Genomic DNA, 20,352 nt, shown 5'->3' on the forward strand with positions numbered 1-20,352 from the left:
ACAGAGTAAAGCTCCCTCTGCACTGTCGCCATCAAACACTCCCAGGACAGGTACAGCACGGGGTTAGATACAAAGTAAAGCTCCCTCTGCACTGTCCCCATCAAACACTCCCAGGGGGCTTTACTCTGTATCTAACCCCGTGCTGTCCCTGTCCTGGGAGTGTTTGATGGGGACAGTGTAGAGGCAGGTTTACTCTGTATCTAACCCTGTGCTGTACTTGTCCTGGGAGTGTTTGATGGGGACAGTGGAGAGGGAGCTTTACTCTGTATCTAACCCCGTGCTGTACCTGTCCTGGGAGTGTTTGATGGGGACAGTGCAGAGGGAGCTTTATTCTGTTTCTAACCCCGTGCTTTACCTGTCCTGGGAGTGTTTAATGGGGACAGTGTGGATGGAGCTTTACTCTGTATCTAACCCCGTGCTCTCCCTGTCCTGGGAGTGTTTGATGGGGACAGTGGAGAGGGGGCTTTACTCTGTATCCACCCCCGTGCTGTAGCTGTCCTGGGAGTGATTGATGGTGACAGTGCAGAGGGAGCTTTACTCTGTATCCAACGCCGTGCTGTACCTGTCCTCGGAGTGTTTGATGGGGACACTGTCGAGGGAGCTTTACTCTGTATCTAACCCCGTGCTGTACCTGCATTGGGAGTGTTTGATGGGGACAGTGTAGAGGGAGCTTTACTCTGTATCTAACTGCGTGCTGTACCTGTCCTGTGAGTGTTTGATGGGGACAGTGTAGAGGGAGCTTTACCCTGTATCTAACTGCGTGCTGTACCTGTCCTGGGAGTGTTTGATGGGGACAGTGTAGAGGGAGCTTTACTCTGTATCTCACCCCGTGCTGTACTTGTCCTGGGAGTGTGTGATGGGGACAGTGCAGAGGGAGCTTTATTCTGTATATTACCCCGTGCTATCCCTGCCCTGGAAGTGTTTGATGGGGACAGTGCAGTGGGAGCATTACTCTGTATCTAACCCCGTGCTGTCCCTGTCCTGGGGGTGTTTGATGGGGACAGTGCAGAGGGAGCTTTACTTTGTACCACACTCCGTGCTGTACCTGTCCTGGGAGTGTTTGATGGGGGATAGTGTAGAGGGAGCTTTACTCTGTATCGAACCCCATGCTTTACCTGTCCTGGGAGTATTTGATGGAGGACAGTGTCGAGGGAGCTTTACTCTGTATCTAACCCCACGCTGTAACTGTCCTGGGAGTGTTTGATGGGGACAGTGCAGAGGGATCTTTACTCTGTATCTAACCCTGTGCTGAACCTGTCCTGGGAGTGTTTGATGGGGACAGTGCAGAAGGAGCTGTACTCTGTATCTAACCCCGTGCTGCATCTGTTTTGAGAGTGTTTGATGGGGACAGTGCAGAAGGAGCTGTACTGTATATCGAACCCCATGCTGTACCTGTCCTGGGAGTGTTTGATGGTGACAGTGTAGAGGAAGCTTCACTCTGTATCTAACAACGTGCTGTACCTGTCCTGGGAGTGTTTGATGGGGACAGTTTAGAGGGAGCTTTGCTCTGTATCTAACCCCGTGCTGTACCTGTCCTGGGCGTGTTTGATGGGGGACAGTGTAGAGGGAGCTTTACTCTGTATCTAACTGCGTGCTGTACCTGTCCTGGGAGTGTTTGATGGGGACAGTGTAGAGGGAGCTTTACCCTGTATCTAACTGCGTGCTGTACCTGTCCTGGGAGTGTTTGATGGGGACAGTGTAGAGGGAGCTTTACTCTGTATCTCACCCCGTGCTGTACTTGTCCTGGGAGTGTGTGATGGGGACAGTGCAGAGGGAGCTTTATTCTGTATATTACCCCGTGCTATCCCTACCCTGGAAGTGTTTGATGGGGACAGTGCAGTGGGAGCCTTACTCTGTATCTAACCCCGTGCTGTCCCTGTCCTGGGGGTGTTTGATGGGGACAGTGCAGAGGGAGCTTTACTTTGTACCACACTCCGTGCTGTACCTGTCCTGGGAGTGTTTGATGGGGGATAGTGTAGAGGGAGCTTTACTCTGTATCGAACCCCATGCTTTACCTGTCCTGGGAGTATTTGATGGAGGACAGTGTCGAGGGAGCTTTACTCTGTATCTAACCCCACGCTGTAACTGTCCTGGGAGTGTTTGATGGGGACAGTGCAGAGGGATCTTTACTCTGTATCTAACCCTGTGCTGAACCTGTCCTGGGAGTGTTTGATGGGGACAGTGCAGAAGGAGCTGTACTCTGTACCTAACCCCGTGCTGCATCTGTTTTGAGAGTGTTTGATGGGGACAGTGCAGAAGGAGCTGTACTGTATATCGAACCCCATGCTGTACCTGTCCTGGGAGTGTTTGATGGTGACAGTGTAGAGGAAGCTTCACTCTGTATCTAACAACGTGCTGTACCTGTCCTGGGAGTGTTTGATGGGGACAGTTTAGAGGGAGCTTTGCTCTGTATCTAACCCCGTGCTGTACCTGTCCTGGGCGTGTTTGATGGGGGACATTGTAGAGGGAGCTTTACTCTGTATCTAACCCCGTGCTGTACCTTCCTGGGAGTGTTTGATGGGGACAGTGGGAGCTTTGATGGTGGACAGCGTAGAGGGAGCTTTACTCTGTACCTAACCCCGTGCTGTACCTGTCCTGGGAGTGTTTGATGGGGACAGTGTAGAGGGAGCTTTACTCTGTATCTAACCCTGTGCTGTACCTGTCCTGAGAGTGTTTGATGGGGACAGTGTGGAGGGAGCTTTACTCTGTATCTAACCCCGTGCTGTACCTGTCCTGGGAGTGTTTGATGGGGACAGTGCAGCACGGGGTTCGATACAGAGTAAAGCTCCCTCTGCACTGTCGCCATCAAACACTCCCAGGACAGGTACAGCACGGGGTTAGATACAGAGTAAAGCTCCCTCTGCACTGTCCCCATCAAACACTCCCAGGGGGCTTTACTCTGTATCTAACCCCGTGCTGTCCCTGTCCTGGGAGTGTTTGATGGGGACTGTGTAGAGGGAGGTTTACTCTGTATCTAACCCTGTGCTGTACTTGTCCTGGGAGTGTTTGATGGGGACAGTGGAGAGGGAGCTTTACTCTGTATCTAACCCCGTGCCGTACCTGTCCTGGGAGTGTTTGATGGGGACAGTGTAGTGGGAGCTTTACTCTAAAGCTGTGTGCTTGGGTCCTTGCAGGTGTTGAGCTGCTAATCCTAGCATTCTTTGGGAAATGATTCCCTTTGTCTTTACCCTTTGAGTTATTACTGCAGGAATTCCCAGGATATCTGACATGTTTTGAAGCACTTTGAGGGAGGGCCCTTGTGTTGGGAGGTTTCTGGATGGAGCTGGAGGAAATTCCGGTGCAGAAAACCTGTCCCTGTCCCATTCGTGACGTTTGGGGCTCCTATTCCCTTGAGGCCCGTGGCCAGACCAGAACATTCCCAACATCCTGGCGCAGTGGCCAGCAGTCCGGAGGACGGAAGGGTCTTCCCACTTTTGCCTCTGCTACGTCCTGAGCCATTCGGAAATCTGGTCGCTTGCTCCCTCAGTGAAGATGAAAAGGAGTTGTCTTCTGATTGGTGATTGACACAATCCCAGCTTCTCAAACGGAGAAAAGGGAAGTTGAGTTGGGTTTTGATTTGACATCAGCCAGGCCAGGGGGTGAAGAGGCTGCTGTGTGCGTTCGCCCAATCCTGATCACTTCCACGGGAACAGGTCAGTCTTTATTTCCTTGATGAACGGATTGCCAACGCAGTACAGAGAGGGATGTATCAGGCTGTGCAGCCAGCCACAAGGCTGCCACTGCAATGTACATCAGATAATGGCCATACTTATTTCCTGCAGTAACGCACGGCTCCCTATCCCCAGGTGAAAGCCACTGGACCCTGCACCATCTTCTGCTGCCTTTCAAGGTGTGTCCGTGTCAGGATAACTTTGGTAAGTCTTCTCTCAAGCACTCTCCAATCCTCAATCGCTTGGAACGGTTTCAGTGACAGATGTGAGCTGAGTATTTGTCGACTGTAAATACTCTCCCAGCTGCTTCCTGTGTCTCCTGAGCAGGCCTTGGCCAGACTGAGCTTCGAGCTCTCCGCCTCCTTAAAGCGAAAGTTAGCACTTCTGCTTTCCTGCACAGCAAGGCACAGTGTGAGGCACAGTGTGAGGCACAGTGTGAGGCACAGTGTGAGGCACAGGCACAGTGTGAGGCACAGTGTGAGGCACAGTGTGAGGCACAGGCACAGTGTGAGGCACAGGCACAGTGTGAGGCACAGTGTGAGGCACAGTGTGAGGCACAGGCACAGTGTGAGGCACAGGCACAGTGTGAGGCACAGTGTGAGGCACAGTGTGAGGCACAGGCACAGTGTGAGCCACAGGCACATTGTGAGGCACAGTGTGAGGCACAGTGTGAGGCACAGGCACAGTGTGAGGCACAGTGTGAGGCACAGTGTGAGGCACAGGCACAGTGTGAGGCACAGTGTGAGGCACAGTGTGAGGCACAGTGCGAGGCACAGGCACAGTGTGAGGCACAGTGTGAGGCACAGTGTGAGGCACAGGCACAGTGTGAGGCACAGTGTGAGGCACAGTGTGAGGCACAGGCACAGTGTGAGGCACAGTGTGAGGCACAGTGTGAGGCACAGTGTGAGCCACAGGCACATTGTGAGGCACAGTGTGAGGCACAGTGTGAGGCACAGTGTGAGGCACAGGCACAGTGTGAGGCACAGGCACAGTGTGAGGCACAGTGTGAGGCACAGTGTGAGGCACAGTGTGAGCCACAGGCACATTGTGAGGCACAGTGTGAGGCACAGTGTGAGGCACAGTGTGAGGCACAGGCACAGTGTGAGGCACAGTGTGAGGCACAGTGTGAGGCACAGTGCGAGGCACAGGCACAGTGTGAGGCACAGTGTGAGGCACAGTGTGAGGCACAGGCACAGTGTGAGGCACAGTGTGAGGCACAGTGTGAGGCACAGGCACAGTGTGAGGCACAGTGTGAGGCACAGTGTGAGGCACAGTGTGAGGCACAGGCACAGTGTGAGCCACAGGCACATTGTGAGGCACAGTGTGAGGCACAGTGTGAGGCACAGTGTGAGGCACAGGCACAGTGTGAGGCACAGGCACAGTGTGAGGCACAGTGTGAGGCACAGGCACAGTGTGAGGCACAGTGTGAGGCACAGTGTGAGGCACAGTGCGAGGCACAGGCACAGTGTGAGGCACAGTGTGAGGCACAGTGTGAGGCACAGGCACAGTGTGAGGCACAGGCACAGTGTGAGGCACAGTGTGAGGCACAGTGCGAGGCACAGGCACAGTGTGAGGCACAGTGTGAGGCACAGTGTGAGGCACAGGCACAGTGTGAGGCACAGGCACAGTGTGAGGCACAGTGCGAGGCACAGGCACAGTGTGAGGCACAGTGTGAGGCACAGTGCGAGGCACAGGCACAGTGTGAGGCACAGTGTGAGGCACAGTGTGAGGCACAGGCACAGTGTGAGGCACAGGCACAGTGTGAGGCACAGTGTGAGGCACAGTGCGAGGCACAGGCACAGTGTGAGGCACAGTGTGAGGCACAGTGTGAGGCACAGTGCGAGGCACAGGCACAGTGTGAGGCACAGTGTGAGGCACAGGCACAGTGTGAGGCACAGTGTGAGGCACAGTGTGAGGCACAGGCACAGTGTGAGACACAGTGTGAGGCACAGTGCGAGGCACAGGGACAGTGTGAGGCACAGTGTGAGGCACAGCGTGAGGCACAGGCACAGTGTGAGGCACAGTGTGAGGCACAGTGCGAGGCACAGGCACAGTGTGAGGCACAGTGTGAGGCACAGTGTGAGGCACAGCGTGAGGCACAGGCACAGTGTGAGGCACAGTGCGAGGCACAGTGTGAGGCACAGTGTGAGGCACAGGCACAGTGTGAGGCACAGTGTAAGGCACAGTGTGAGGCACAGTGTAAGGCACAGTGCGAGGCACAGTGCGAGGCACAGTGCGAGGCACAGTGTAAGGCACAGTGTCAGCCACAGAGGAGGGTGACAGAGATTGGCAGAGGGCCGAGGCATGGCGGGTATAGGAGTCAGAACAGAATGGCCCTGGGGAGGAGAGGTCAATAAGGCACAGGATCCATTCGCTCCCTCTGCCTCTCTGACCGCCCTTTGCTCAGCCCCAGCCCTTCAGTCTGCAATTCCCCAATCCACCCCTCCCCCCGATTCCCCAATCCCCCCGATTCCTCAATCCCCCCGATTCCTCAATCCCCCCGATTCCTCAATCCCCCCGATTCCCCAATCCCCCCGATTCCCCAATCCCCCCGATTCCCCAATCCCCCCCGATTCCTCAATCCCCCCGATTCCCCAATCCCCCCGATTCCTCAATCCCCCCGATTCCTCAATCCCCCCGATTCCTCAATCCCCCCGATTCCTCAATCCCCCCGATTCCCCAATCCCCCCGATTCCTCAATCCCCCCGATTCCCCAATCCCCCCGATTCCTCAATCCCCCCGATTCCTCAATCCCCCCGATTCCTCAATCCCCCCGATTCCCCAATCCCCCCGATTCCTCAATCCCCCCGATTCCCCAATCCCCCCGATTCCCCAATCCCCCCGATTCCTCAATCCCCCCGATTCCTCAATCCCCCCGATTCCTCAATCCCCTGATTCCTCAATTCCCCCGATTCCTCAAGCCACAAGACTTCCTGATTTTGTACCTTCGTCCTTACTAATTTCCCATGGTTTGATTTGATTTATTATTGTCACATGTATTAGTATACAATGAAAAGTATTGTTTCTTGCGTGCTATACAGACAAAGCATACTGTTCATAGAGCAGGAAAGGAGAGGGTGCCGACTGTAGGGTTACAGTCATAGCTAGGGTGTAGAAAAAGATCAACTTAATGCAAAGTAAGTCCATTCAAAGGTCTGACAGCAGCAGGGAAGAAGCTGTTCTTGAGTCGGTTGGTCCGTGTCCTCAGACTTCTGTATCTTTTTCCCGACGGAAGAAGGTGGAAGAGAATGTCCGGGGAGCGTGGGGTCCTTTGCCGAGGCAGCGGGAAGTGTAGACAGAGTCAATGGATGGGAGGCTGGTTTGTGTGATGGACTGAACCCAAATCCGACCAACTTTCTTCATTCTTTCATGGGATGGGGGCATCATATGCCCCTCCCAAAGTGTCCTTGAACTGAGTGACTCACTCGATCATTTCACAGGGCAGCTAAGAGTCAACCACATAGATGTGGGTCTGGAGTCACATGTAGGCCAGACCAGGTGGATAAAGTGTTGCATTTATCTAGCACCATTCACAACCACAGCATGTTCTCAATCACTTCACAATAAGTACAATCACTCATTGCATTCAGCAATGTCATTCACCACCCCGCCCCCCCCCCTCCCCCCCGCGCACACCGTCCCCCCCGCCCGAATCATCTCCCTCTGTGACCTTCGGTCAGCGTTCAATATTGTTCCGGCTGCGAGGAGGAACTGCACTGTTCCTGTTTCCAACTGGTGCCACGGGATCTTCAATACCTCCCAGGGTGGACAGAAAGCACCTCAGTGAAAAATCCGATTCAAAAGACAAAACCTCTGACAGTGCGTCGCTCCCTCAACACTGACCCTCTGACAGTGCGGTGCTCCCTCAGCACTGACCCTCTGACAGTGCGGCGCTCCCTCAGTACTGACCCTCTGACAGTGCGGCACTCCCTCAGTGCTGACCCGCTGACAGTGCGGCACTCCCTCAGTACTGACCCTCTGACAGTGCGGCACTCCCTCAGTACTGACCCCCTGACAGTGTGGCACTCCCTCAGTACTGACCCTCTGACAGTGCGGCACTCCCTCAGTACTGACCCTCTGACAGTGCGGCACTCGCTCAACACTGACCCTCTGACAGTGCGGCACTCGCTCAGTGCTGACCCTCTGACAGTGCTGCACTCCCTCAGTACTGACCCTCTGACAGTGCGGCACTCCCTCAGTACAGCCCACGAGGGAACAGGCTATTCTGGACTTAGTGTTATGTAATGAGCCAGACGTGATAAAAGATCTTAAAGTAAGGGAACACTTAGGAAGCAGTGATCATAATATGGTAGAATTCAGTCTGCAATTTGAAAGAAGGAAGGCAGAATCAGATGTGAAGGTTCTACAGTTAAATAAAGGTAATTACAGGCGCATGAGGGAGGAACTGACAAAAATCGACTGGAAGCAGAGCCTAATGGGAAAGACAGTAGAACAGCAATGGCAGGAGTTTCTGGGAGTAATTGAGGACACAGTGCAGAGGTTCATCCCAAACAAAAGAAAGGTTATCAGAGGGGGGATTAGGCAGCCATGGCTGACAAAGGAAGTCAGGGAATGCATCAAGGCAAAAGAGAGAGCCTATAATGTGGCAAAGAGTAGTGGGAAGTCAGAAGATTGGGAAGGCTATAAAAACAAACAGAGGATAACAAAGAGAGAAATAAGGAAGGAGAGGATCAAATATGAAGGTAGGCTAGCCAGTAACATTAGGAATGATAGTAAAAGTTTCTTTAAATACATTAAAAACAAACGGGAGGCAAAAGTAGACATTGGGCCGCTCCAAAATGACGCTGGTAATCTAGTGATGGGAGACAAGGAAATAGCTGAGGAACTTAATAAGTACTTTGCGTCAGTCTTCACAGTAGAAGACATGAGTAATATCCCAACAATTCAGGAAAGTCAGGGGGCAGAGTTGAATATGGTTGCCATCACAAAGGAGAAAGTGCTAGAGAAACTAAAAGGTCTGAAAATTGATAAATCTCCGGGCCCAGATGGGCTACATCCTAGAGTTCTAAAGGAGATAGCTGAAGAAATAGTGGAGGCGTTAGTTATGATCTTTCAAAAGTCACTGGAGTCAGGGAAAGTCCCAGAGGATTGGAAAATCGCTGTTGTAACCCCACTGTTCAAGAAGGGAACAAGAAAAAAGATGGAAAATTATAGGCCAATTAGCCTAACCTCAGTTGTTGGCAAAATTCTAGAATCCATCGTTAAGGATGAGATTTCTAAATTCTTGGAAGTGCAGGGTCGGATTAAGACAAGTCAGCATGGATTTAGTAAGGGGAGGTCGTGCCTGACAAACCTGTTAGAGTTCTTTGAAGAGATAACAAATAGGTTAGACCAAGGAGAGCCAATGGATGTTATCTATCTTGACTTCCAAAAGGCCTTTGACAAGGTGCCTCACGGGAGACTGCTGAGTAAAATAAGGGCCCATGGTATTCGAGGCAAGGTACTAACATGGATTGACGATTGGCTGTCAGACAGAAGGCAGAGAGTTGGGATAAAAGGTTCTTTCTCAGAATGGCAACCGGTGACAAGTGGTGTCCCGCAGGGTTCAGTGTTGGGGCCACAGCTGTTCTCTTTATATATTAACGATCTAGATGACGGGACTGGGAGCATTCTGGCCAAGTTTGCCGATGATACAAAGATAAGTGGAGGGGCAGGTAGTATTGAGGAGGTGGGGAGGCTGCAGAAAGATTTAGACAGTTTAGGAGAGTGGTCCAAGAAGTGGCTGATGAAATTCAACGTGGGCAAGTGCGAGGTTGTACACTTTGGAAAAAAGAATAGAGGCATGGACTATTTTCTAAACGGTGACAAAATTCATAATGCTAAAGTGCAAAGGGACTTGGGAGTCCTAGTCCAGGATTCTCTAAAGGTAAACTTGCAGGTTGAGTCCGTAATTAAGAAAGCAAATGTAATGTTGTCATTTATCTCAAGAGGCTTGGAATACAAAAGCAGGGATGTACTTCTGAGGCTTTATAAAGCACTGGTTAGGCCCCATTTGGAGTACTGTGAGCAATTTTGGGCCCCACACCTCAGGAAGGACATACTGGCACTGGAGCGGGTCCAGCGGAGATTCACACGGATGATCCCAGGAATGGTAGGCCTGACATACGATGAACGTCTGAGGATCGTGGGATTATATTCATTGGAGTTTAGGAGGTTGAGGGGAGATCTGATAGAAACTTACAAGATAATGAACGGCTTAGATAGGATGGACGTAGGGAAGTTGTTTCCATTAACAGGGGAGACTAGGACGCGGGGGCACAGCCTTAAAATAAAAGGGAGTCACTTTAGAACAGAGATGAGGAGAAATTTCTTCAGCCAGAGAGTGGTGGGTCTGTGGAATTCATTGCCACAGAGGGCTGTGGAGGCCGAGACGTTGAGCGTCTTCAAGACAGAAATTGATAAATTCTTGATTTCTCGAGGAATTAAGGGCTATGGGGAGAGAGCGGGTAAATGGAGTTGAAATCAACCATGATTGAATGGTGGAGTGGACTCGATGGGCCGAATGGCCTTACTTCCGCTCCTATGTCTTATGGTCTTATGGTCTTATAGTACTGACCCTCTGACAGTGCGGCATTCCCTCAGTACTGACCCTCTGACAGTGCGGCACTCCCTCAGTACTGACCCTCTGACAGTGCGGCACTCCCTCAGCGCTGACCCTCTGACAGTGCTGCCCTCCCTCAGTACTGACCCTCTGACAGTGCGGCACTCCCTCAGTACTGACCCTCTGACAGTGCGGCATTCCCTCAGTACTGACCCTCTGACAGTGCGGCACTCCCTCAGCGCTGACCCTCTGACAGTGCTGCCCTCCCTCAGTACTGACCCTCTGACAGTGCGGCATTCCCTCAGTACTGACCCTCTGACAATGCGGCACTCCCTCAGCGCTGACCCTCTGACAGTGCTGCCCTCCCTCAGTACTGACCCTCTGACAGTGCGGCACTCCCTCAGCACTGACCCTCTGACAGTGCGGCACTCCCTCAGTACTGACCCTCTGACAGTGCGGCACTCCCTCAGTACTGACCCTCTGACAGTGCGGCACTCCCTCAGTGCTGACCCTCTGACAGTGCGGCACTCCCTCAGTACTGACCCTCTGACAGTGCGGCACTCCCTCAGCACTGACCCTCTGACAGTGCGGCACTCCCTCAGCACTGACCCTCTGACAGTGCGTCACTCCCTCAGCACTGACCCTCTGACAGTGCGGCACTCCCTCAGCACTGACCCTCTGACAGTGTGGCACTCCCTCAGTACTGACCCTCTGACAGTGTGGGACTCCCTCAGCACTGACCCTCTGACTGTGCAGCACTCCCTCAACACTGACCCTCTGACAGTGCGGCACTCCCTCAACTGTGACCCTCTGACAGTGCGGCACTCCCTCAGTGCTGACCCTCTGACAGTGCGGCACTCCCTCAGTACTGACCCTCTGACAGTACGGCCCTCATTCAGTGCTGACCCTCTGACAGTGCGGCACTTCCTCAGTGCTGATCCGCTGACAGTGCGGCACTCCCTCAACACTGACCCTCTGACAGTGCGGCACTCCCTCAGCACTAACCCTCTGACAGTGCGGCACTCCCTCAGCACTGACCCTCTGACAGTGCGGCACTCCCTCAGTACTGACCCTCTGACAGTGCGGCACTCCCTCAGTGCTGACCCTCTGACAGTGCGGCACTCCCTCAGTACTGACCCTCTGACAGTGCGGCACTCCCTCAGCACTGACCCTCTGACAGTGCGGCACTCTCTCAGCACTGACCCTCTGACAGTGCGGCACTCCCTCTGTGCTGACCCTCTGACAGTACGTCACTCCCTCCACACTGACCCTCTGACAGTGCGGCACTCCCTCAGTACTGACCCTCTGACAGTGCAGCACTCCCTCAGTACTGACCCTCTGACAGTGCGGCACTCCCTCAGTACTGACCCTCTGACAGTGCGGCACTCCCTCAGCACTGACCCTCTGACAGTGCGCCACTCCCTCAGTGCTGACCCTTGACAGTGCGGCACTCTCTCAGTGCTGACCCTCTGACAGTGCGGCACTCTCTCAGTACTGGGCCTCTGACAGTGCGGCACTCCCTCAGCACTGACCCTCTGACAGTGCGGCACTCCCTCAGCACTGACCCTCTGACAGTGCGGCACTCCCTCAGTGCTGACCCTTGACAGTGCGGCACTCCCTCAGCACTGACCCTCTGACAGTGCGCCACTCCCTCAGTGCTGACCCTTGACAGTGCGGCTCTCCCTCAGCACTGTCCCTCTGAGAGTGTGGCACTCCCTCAGTGCTGACCCTCTGACAGTGCGGCAGTCCCTCAGTGCTGACCCTCTGACAGTGCGGCACTCCCTCAGTACTGACCCTCTGACAGTGCGGCACTCCCTCAGCACTGACCCTCTGACAGTACGTCACTCCCTCCACACTGACCCTCTGACAGTGCCGCACTCCCTCAGCACTGACCCTCTGACAGTGCGGCACTCCCTCAGTGCTGACCCTCTTACACTGCGGCACTCCCTCAGTGCTGACATCTGACAGTGCGACACTCCCTCAGCACTGACCCTCTGACAGTGCGGCACTCCCTCAGTACTGACCCTCTGACAGTGCGGCACTCCCTCAGCAATATCACAGAACAAGTGCTATGATGTTTATTTAGTTACTGTCACAAATGGGCTTACATTAACACTGCAATGAAGTTACTGTGAAAATCCCCTATTTGCCACTCTCCGGCGCCTGTTCGGGTACACTGAGGGAGAATTTATCATGGCCAATGCACCTGACCAGAACTTCTGTCCGACTATGGGAGGAAATCGGAGCACCCGGAGGAAACCCATCAGACACTGGGAGAACGTGCAGACTCCACACAGACAGTGACCCAAGCTGGGAATTGAATGTGGGTTCCTGGCGCTGTGCGGTGGCAGTGCTAACGACTGTGCCACCCACCAGGGCGGGCCCGGCCACGTCCCAGGGCGGGCGATTGCTGCTCGGGTGTGATGTTGAAGTGTGTAGGATTTCTCTGCTGTAGTTGCAGCTGTAACTCTGAGTGTTGTGCTGTGTTCACAGGGTTTCCCTGCTGGAATTTCCCCTCTGATTTCCCGGGATGTCTGACGTTACGATGGGAAGTCTGATCACCTGCTTTGTCACGGCTGCAATGCTCACACAGGTGAGAAATATCCCATTTCCAATCCCTCTCCTGCCTCAATGTAATGAGAATCAATCATAAAATTTCTACCTCACACAACACATGTATATGTCATCTTAAACATGTATGTCACACATAAAAGATATAGGTCACAGTCACAAGAACACAAGGGAGGGGGGAGCGATCTTACCAAAACATTCCAAGTCCCGAAGAAGTATGAAAATGAAAATGAAAACTCACGCCATTTTTATGGGTGATTTAAAAATTGAATCTTATCTGACTCTGTCAAGAACAATTTGACCTCTTTCTCACCAGTAGGGGGAGTGGGCATGGCCTAAATCACCCGAAAGCCGGCTGATAGCAGCAGAGGGTGCCATTGTGCACATGCAGGTTTCTGTGCTCTGGAAGCACAGAGATCTGTCACTGAGTTTGCTGATAGAGTGGGCCTCCATGGCTGAAACCCGTCCCCCCCACTGCTGCCGTGGGACTCTGTGGCCGGTTGTCGCCCCCTCTGCCCGGGGTGATCGCAACCTCCCCGCCCCCAAAATCTGGAACGATCATGACCTCCCCACCCCACAATCACTGTTGCTGAGTGTGCAGCGGTCTCCCCTTCCACTGGCCCCCATGTGGCCCTGCCTTTCTGGCAGTGCCAGGGTGCCTGGTGGGCACTGCTAGTGTGCTGGGTTGACACATCCAGGGTGCCCAATGGGCAGTGCCAGGGTGCAAAGCTGGCAATGCCAGCTTGGCGCTGCTAAGGGGCACTCCACCACTGCCCCTGACCTCCCGGTGGAGGGGGGGGGGGTCCCTGCCTGAATGGCCTCTAGTTCTACTGTCGAGGCAATCACGTCTGGTCCCTGTTGATGGGGTCCATACGTGATCCTCGCTGGAGAGAATGTCCTTCAGCGAGGCCACAGAGGCAAGTGAGCCCAGACAATTCTGTCCCAGCTTCACGAATAATGCTTTAATCAAATCTAAATTGCGCTTTAAACATTGAGATCAGCCTTGCCCCCTTTTTGGGTAGGATGCTGATTTTGCTGGATATCCGTGCCCATGTCATCGCGAGAGGCGAGAAGTTGGCATGAAGCTGATTTCTCGGCTCTCTTGCCATCTTCCCGACTCGCCCCAACGGTCAGACAGCAGGGAGCGATGGAAGATTGCAGCCATGGTATTGACACATTAACATAAAATGCCCAACATTCACCCAGTACATCATCCAATTGGGCAGGAAATGATTGGAAACCTCCCTCACTCTGAGTGTTGCTCATTGCCGGAGTAAAGCAGCACTTGCAGCAGCAATGACAGGTGCACCTATTAAAGGTAGATCGTCTGTCTCTCTGCTGACCCCATAATCAGGAGCCAATTCCAGATACATCTTTCAATGCTGGAGCTATTCCACATCCCTCGATACGGTTGCATCTCAGAGGCCACCTGCCCAGGATGAATAGCCCAGATTTCATCACACCTTCACCCTGTTGCAGATGTCAGAGACAGGGATTAATCTCATCTCCCCTCGCCGCCACCTCCACCCCTCCCCGCGCTGCCACCCCCACCCCTCCCCTCGCCGCCAACCCCACCCCTCCCCTCGCCGCCACCTCCACCCCTCCCCGCGCTGCCACCCCCACCCCTCCCCTCGCCGCCACCCCCACCCCTCCCCTCGCCGCCACCCCCACCCCTCCCCGCGCCGCCACCCCCACCCCTCCCCTCGCCGCCACCCCCACCCCTCCCCTCGCCGCCACCCCCACCCCTCCCCTCGCTGCCACCCCCACCCCTCCCCTCGCCGCCACCCCCACCCCTCCCCTCGCTGCCAACCCCACCCATCCCCTCGCCGCCAGCCCAGCCCCTCCCCTCGCTGCCACCCCCTCCCCTCGCTGCCACCCTCTCCCCTCCCCTCGCCGCCACCCCCTCCCCTCGCTGCCAACCCCACCCTCTCCCCTCGCCGCCACACCCACCCCTCGCCGCCACCCCCTCCCCTCCCTGCCACCCCCTCCCCTCCCCTCGCCGCCACCCCCTCCCCTCCACTCCTTGCCACTGCCACCCCCTCCCCTCCCCTCGCCGCCACCACCTCCCCTCCCCTCGCCGCCACCCCCTCCCCTCCCTTCGCCGCCACCCCCTCCCCTCCCCGCCACCCCCTCCCCTCCCCGCCACCCCCTCCCCTCCCCGCAACCCCCTCCCCTCCCTTCGCCGCCACCCCCTCCCCTCCCCGCCACCCCCTCCCCTCCCCGCCACCCCCTCCCCTCCCTTCGCCGCCACCCCCTCCCCTCCCCGCCACCCGCTCCCCTCCCTTCGCTGCCACCCCTCCCCTCCTCTCCCTGCCACCCCCACCCCTCCCCTCGCCGCCACCCCCACCCCCTCCCCTCCCCGCCACCCCCACCCCCTGCGTTCGACGCAGTGCTCAGGGTGGGACTGACACAGAACTGGACGCAGTGCTCAAGGTGGGACTGACACAGAACTGGACAAAGTGCTCACGGTGGGACTGACACAGAACTGGACACAGTGCTCAAGGTGGGACTGACAGAGAACTGGACACAGGGCTCAAGGTGGGACTGACTGGGCACTGGACACAGTGCTCAAGGTGGGACTGACTGGGAACTGGACATAGTGCTCAAGGTGGGACTGACAGAGAACTTGACACAGGGTTCAAGGTGGGACTGACTGGGCACTGGACACAGTGCTCAAGGTGGGACTGACTGGGAACTGGACATAGTGCTCAAGGTGGGACTGACACAGAACTGGTCATAGTGCTCAACGCGGGAGTGACACAGAACTGGACACAGTGCTCAAGGTGGGACTGACACGGAACTGGACACAGTGCTCAAGGTGGGACTGACACAGAACTGGTCATAGTGCTCAACGCGGGAGTGACACAGAACTGGACACAGTGCTCAAGGTGGGACTGACAGGGAACTGGACACAGTGCTCCGTGTGGGACTGACACAGAACTGAACACAGTGCTCAAGGTGGGACTGACACAGAACTGGACACAGTGCTCCAGGTGGGACTGACACAGAACTGGACGCAGTGCTCAAGGTCGCACTGACACAGAACTGGACACAGTGCTTAAGGTGGGACTGACACTGAACTGGACATAGTGCTCAAGGTGGGACTGACAGGGAACTGGACACAGTGCTCAAGGTGGGACTGACACAGAACTGGACACAGTGCTCAAGGTGGGACTGATACATAAGTGGATACAGGGCTCAAGGTGGGACTGACACAGAACTGGACACAGGGCTCAAGGTGGGACTGACGGGGAACTGGACACAGTGCTCAAGGTGGGACTGACACAGAACTGGACACAGTGCTCAAGGTGGGACTGACACAGAACTGGACACAGTGCTCAAGGTGGGACTGACACAGAACTGGACACAGTGCTCAAGGTTGGACTGACACAGAACTGGACACAGTGCTCAAGGTGGGACTGACACAGAACTGGACACAGTGCTCAAGGTGGGACTGATACATAAGTGGACACAGGGCTCAAGGTGGGACTGACACAGAACTGGACGCAGTGCTCAAGGTGGGACTGACAGGGAACTGGACACAGTGCTCAAGGTTGGACTGACACAGAACTGGACACAGTGCTCAAGGTGGGACTGATACAGAAGTGGACACAGGGCTCAAGGTGGGACTGACGGGGCACTGGACACAGTGCTCAATGTGAGACTGACACAGAACTGGACACAGTGCTCAAGGTTGGACTGACACAGAACTGGACACAGTGCTCAAGGTGGGACTGATACAGAAGTGGACACAGGGCTCAAGGTGGGACTGACGGGGCACTGGACACAGTGCTCAATGTGAGACTGACACAGAACTGGACACAGAGCTCAAGGTTGGACTGACACAGAACTGGACACAGTGCTCAAGGTGGGACTGATACAGAAGTGGACACAGTGCTCAAGTTGGGACTGACACAGAACTGGACACAGTGCTCAAGGTGGGACAGACACAGAAATGGACACAGTGCCCAAGGTGGAACAGACACAGAACTGGACACAGTGCTCAAGGTGGGACTGACAGGGAACTGGGTGCAGTGCTCACGGTGGGACTGACAGGGAACTGGACATAGTACTCAAGGTGGGACTGACAGGGAACTGGACACAGTGCTCAAGGTGGGACTGACTGGGAACTGGACACAGTGCTCAAGGTGGGACTGACACGGAACTGGATACAGTGCTCAACGTGGGAGTGACACAGAACTGGACACAGTGCTCAAGGTGGGACTGACACGGACTGGACACAGTGCTCAAGGTGGGACTGACAAACTGGACACAGTGCTCAAGGTGGGACTGACACGGAACTGGATCCAGTGCCCAAGTGGGACTGACTGGCCGTTGGACGCAGTGCTCAGGGTGGGACTGACACAGAACTGGACGCAGTGCTCAAGGTGGGACTGACACAGAACTGGACATTGTGCTCAAGGTGGGACTGACAGAGAACTGGACACAGTGCTCAAGGTGGGACTGACAGAGAACTGGACACAGTGCTCAAGGTGGGACTGACAGAGAACTGGACACAGTGCTCAAGGTGGGACTGACAGAGAACTGGACACAGTGCTCAAGGTGGGACTGACAGAGAACTGGACACAGTGCTCAAGGTGGGACTGACAGAGAACTGGACACAGTGCTCAAGGTGGGACTGACTGGGCACTGGGCACAGTGCTCAAGGTGGGACTGACAGGGAACTCGACATAGTGCTCAAGGTGGGACTGACAGGGAACTGGACGCAGTGCTCAAGGTGGGACTGACAGGGAACTTGACACAGGGTTCAAGGTGGGACTGACTGGGCACTGGACACAGTGCTCAAGGTGGGACTGACTGGGAACTGGACATAGTGCTCAAGGTGGGACTGACACAGAACTGGTCATAGTCCTCAACGCGGGTGTGACACAGAACTGGACACAGTGCTCAAGGTGGGACTGACACGGAACTGGACACAGTGCTCAAGGTGGGACTGACACAGAACTGGTCATAGTGCTCAACGCGGGAGTGACACAGAACTGGACACAGTGCTCAAGGTGGGACTGACACAGAACTGGACACAGGGCTCAAGGTGGGACTGACGGGGAACTGGACACAGTGCTCCAGGTGGGACTGACACAGAACTGGACACAGTGCTCCAGGTGGGACTGACACAGAACTGGACGCAGTGCTCAAGGTCGCACTGACACAGAACTGAACACAGTGCTCAAGGTGGGACTGATACATAAGTGGACACAGGGCTCAAGGTGGGACTGACACAGAACTGGACACAGGGCTCAAGGTGGGACTGACGGGGAACTGGACACAGTGCTCAAGGTGGGAGTAATACAGAACTGGACACAGTGCTCAAGGTGGGACTGACACAGAACTGGACGCAGTGCTCAAGGTGGGACTGATACATAAGTGGACAGAGGGCTCAAGGTGGGACTGACACAGAACTGGACACAGGGCTCAAGGTGGGACTGACGGGGAACTGGACACAGTGCTCAAGGTGGGACTGACACAGAACTGGACGCAGTGCTCAAGGTGGGACTGACTGGGAACTGAACACAGTGCTCAAGGTGGTACTGACACAGAACTGGACACAGTGCTCAAGGTGGGACTGACACAGAACTGGTCATAGTGCTCAACGCGGGAGTGACACAGAACTGGACACAGGGCTCAAGGTGGGACTGACACGGACTGGACACAGTGCTCCAGGTGGGACTGATACATAAGTGGACACAGGGCTCAAGGTGGGACTGACACAGAACTGGACACAGGGCTCAAGGTGGGACTGACGGGGAACTGGACACAGTGCTCCAGGTGGGACTGACACAGAACTGGACGCAGTGCTCAAGGTCGCACTGACACAGAACTGAACACAGTGCTTAAGGTGGGACTGACACTGAACTGGACATAATGCTCAACGTGGGAGTGATACAGAACTGGACACAGTGCTCAAGGTGGGACTGACACAGAACTGGACACAGTGCTCAAGGTGGGACTGATACATAAGTGGACACAGGGCTCAAGGTGGGACTGACACAGAACTGGACACAGGGCTCAAGGTGGGACTGACGGGGAACTGGACACAGTGCTCAAGGTGGGACTGACACAGAACTGGACGCAGTGCTCAAGGTGGGACTGACAGGGAACTGGACACAGTGCTCAATGTGAGACTGACACAGAACTTGACACAGGGCTCAAGGTGGGACTGACACAGAACTGGTCATAGTGCTCAAAGCGGGAGTGACACAGAACTGGACACAGTGCTCAAGGTGGGACTGACACAGAACTGGACACAGTGCTCCAGGTGGGACTGACACAGAACTGGACACGGTGCTCAAGGTGGGACTGACACAGAACTGGACACAGTGCTCCAGGTGGGAATGACACAGAACTGGACGCAGTGCTCAAGGTCGCACTGACACAGAACTGAACACAGTGCTTAAGGTGGGACTGACAGGGAACTGGACATAGTGCTCAAGGTGGGACTGATACATAAGTGGACACAGGGCTCAAGGTGGGACTGACACAGAACTGGACGCAGTGCTCAAGGTGGGACTGATACATAAGTGGACACAGGGCTCAAGGTGGGACTGACACAGAACTGGACACAGGGCTCAAGGTGGGACTGACGGGGAACTGGACACAGTGCTCAAGGTGGGACTGACACAGAACTGGACGCAGTGCTCAAGGTGGGACTGACACAGAACAGGACACAGTGCTCAATGTGAGACTGACACAGAACTGGACACAGTGCTCAAGGTTGGACTGACACAGAACTGGACACAGTGCTCAAGGTGGGACTGATAAAGAAGTGGACACAGGGCTCAAGGTGGGCCTGACGGGGCACTGGACACAGTGCTCAATGTGAGACTGACACAGAACTGGACACAGTGCTCAAGGTTGGACTGACACAGAACTGGACACAGTTCTCAAGGTGGGACTGATACAGAAGTGGACACAGTGCTCAAGGTGGGACTGACACAGAACTGGACACAGTGCTCAAGGTGGGACTGACACAGAAATGGACTCAGTGCCCAAGGTGGAACAGACACAGAACTGGACACAGTGCTCACGGTGGGACTGACAGGGAACTGGACATAGTGCTCAAGGTGGGACTGACTGGGAACTGGACATAGTGCTCAAGGTGGGACTGACACAGAACTGGACACAGTGCTCAAGGTGGGACTGACAGGGAACTGGACACAGTACTCAAGGTGGGACTGACACGGAACTGGATACAGTGCTCAAGGTGGGAGTGACACAGAACTGGACACAGTGCTCAAGGTGGGACTGACACGGACTGGACACAGTGCTCAAGGTGGGACTGACACAGAACTGGACACAGTGCTCAAGGTGGCCCTGACACAGAACTGGACACAGTGCTCAAGGTGGGACTGACACGGACTGGACATAGTGCTCAAGGTGAGACTGACACAGAACTGGACACAGTGCTCCAGGTGGGACTGACACAGAACTGGATGCAGTGCTCAAGGTGGCACTGACAGGGAACTGGTCATAGTGCTCAAGGTGGGACTGACAGAACTGGACACTGTGCTCAAGGTGGGACTGACACGG

At 55.0% G+C, this 20,352-nt stretch overlaps 1 protein-coding gene across 4 annotated transcripts in view; it reads left to right on the plus strand.

Moving 5' to 3' along the window:
- LOC144491334 (calcitonin gene-related peptide type 1 receptor-like) overlaps nucleotides 1-20,352 on the plus strand; it is a 282,765-nt gene that overhangs the window by 54,141 nt on the left and 208,272 nt on the right. For 2 of the 4 annotated variants that reach the window (XM_078208994.1, XM_078208997.1), the window contains exons 1-2: nucleotides 3,749-3,875; nucleotides 12,727-12,826. In XM_078208994.1, coding sequence (XP_078065120.1) covers nucleotides 12,764-12,826 — 63 coding nt within the window. In that variant the 5' untranslated portion in view covers nucleotides 3,749-3,875; nucleotides 12,727-12,763. Of the gene's footprint in view, nucleotides 1-3,748; nucleotides 3,876-12,726; nucleotides 12,827-20,352 lie in introns of those variants that run through there. The other 2 variants (XM_078208995.1, XM_078208996.1) reach the window with 2 other exon arrangements.

This window comes from Mustelus asterias, assembly GCF_964213995.1.
Source record: "Mustelus asterias chromosome X unlocalized genomic scaffold, sMusAst1.hap1.1 SUPER_X_unloc_4, whole genome shotgun sequence".
In the NCBI taxonomy this organism is placed as follows: domain Eukaryota; kingdom Metazoa; phylum Chordata; class Chondrichthyes; order Carcharhiniformes; family Triakidae; genus Mustelus; species Mustelus asterias.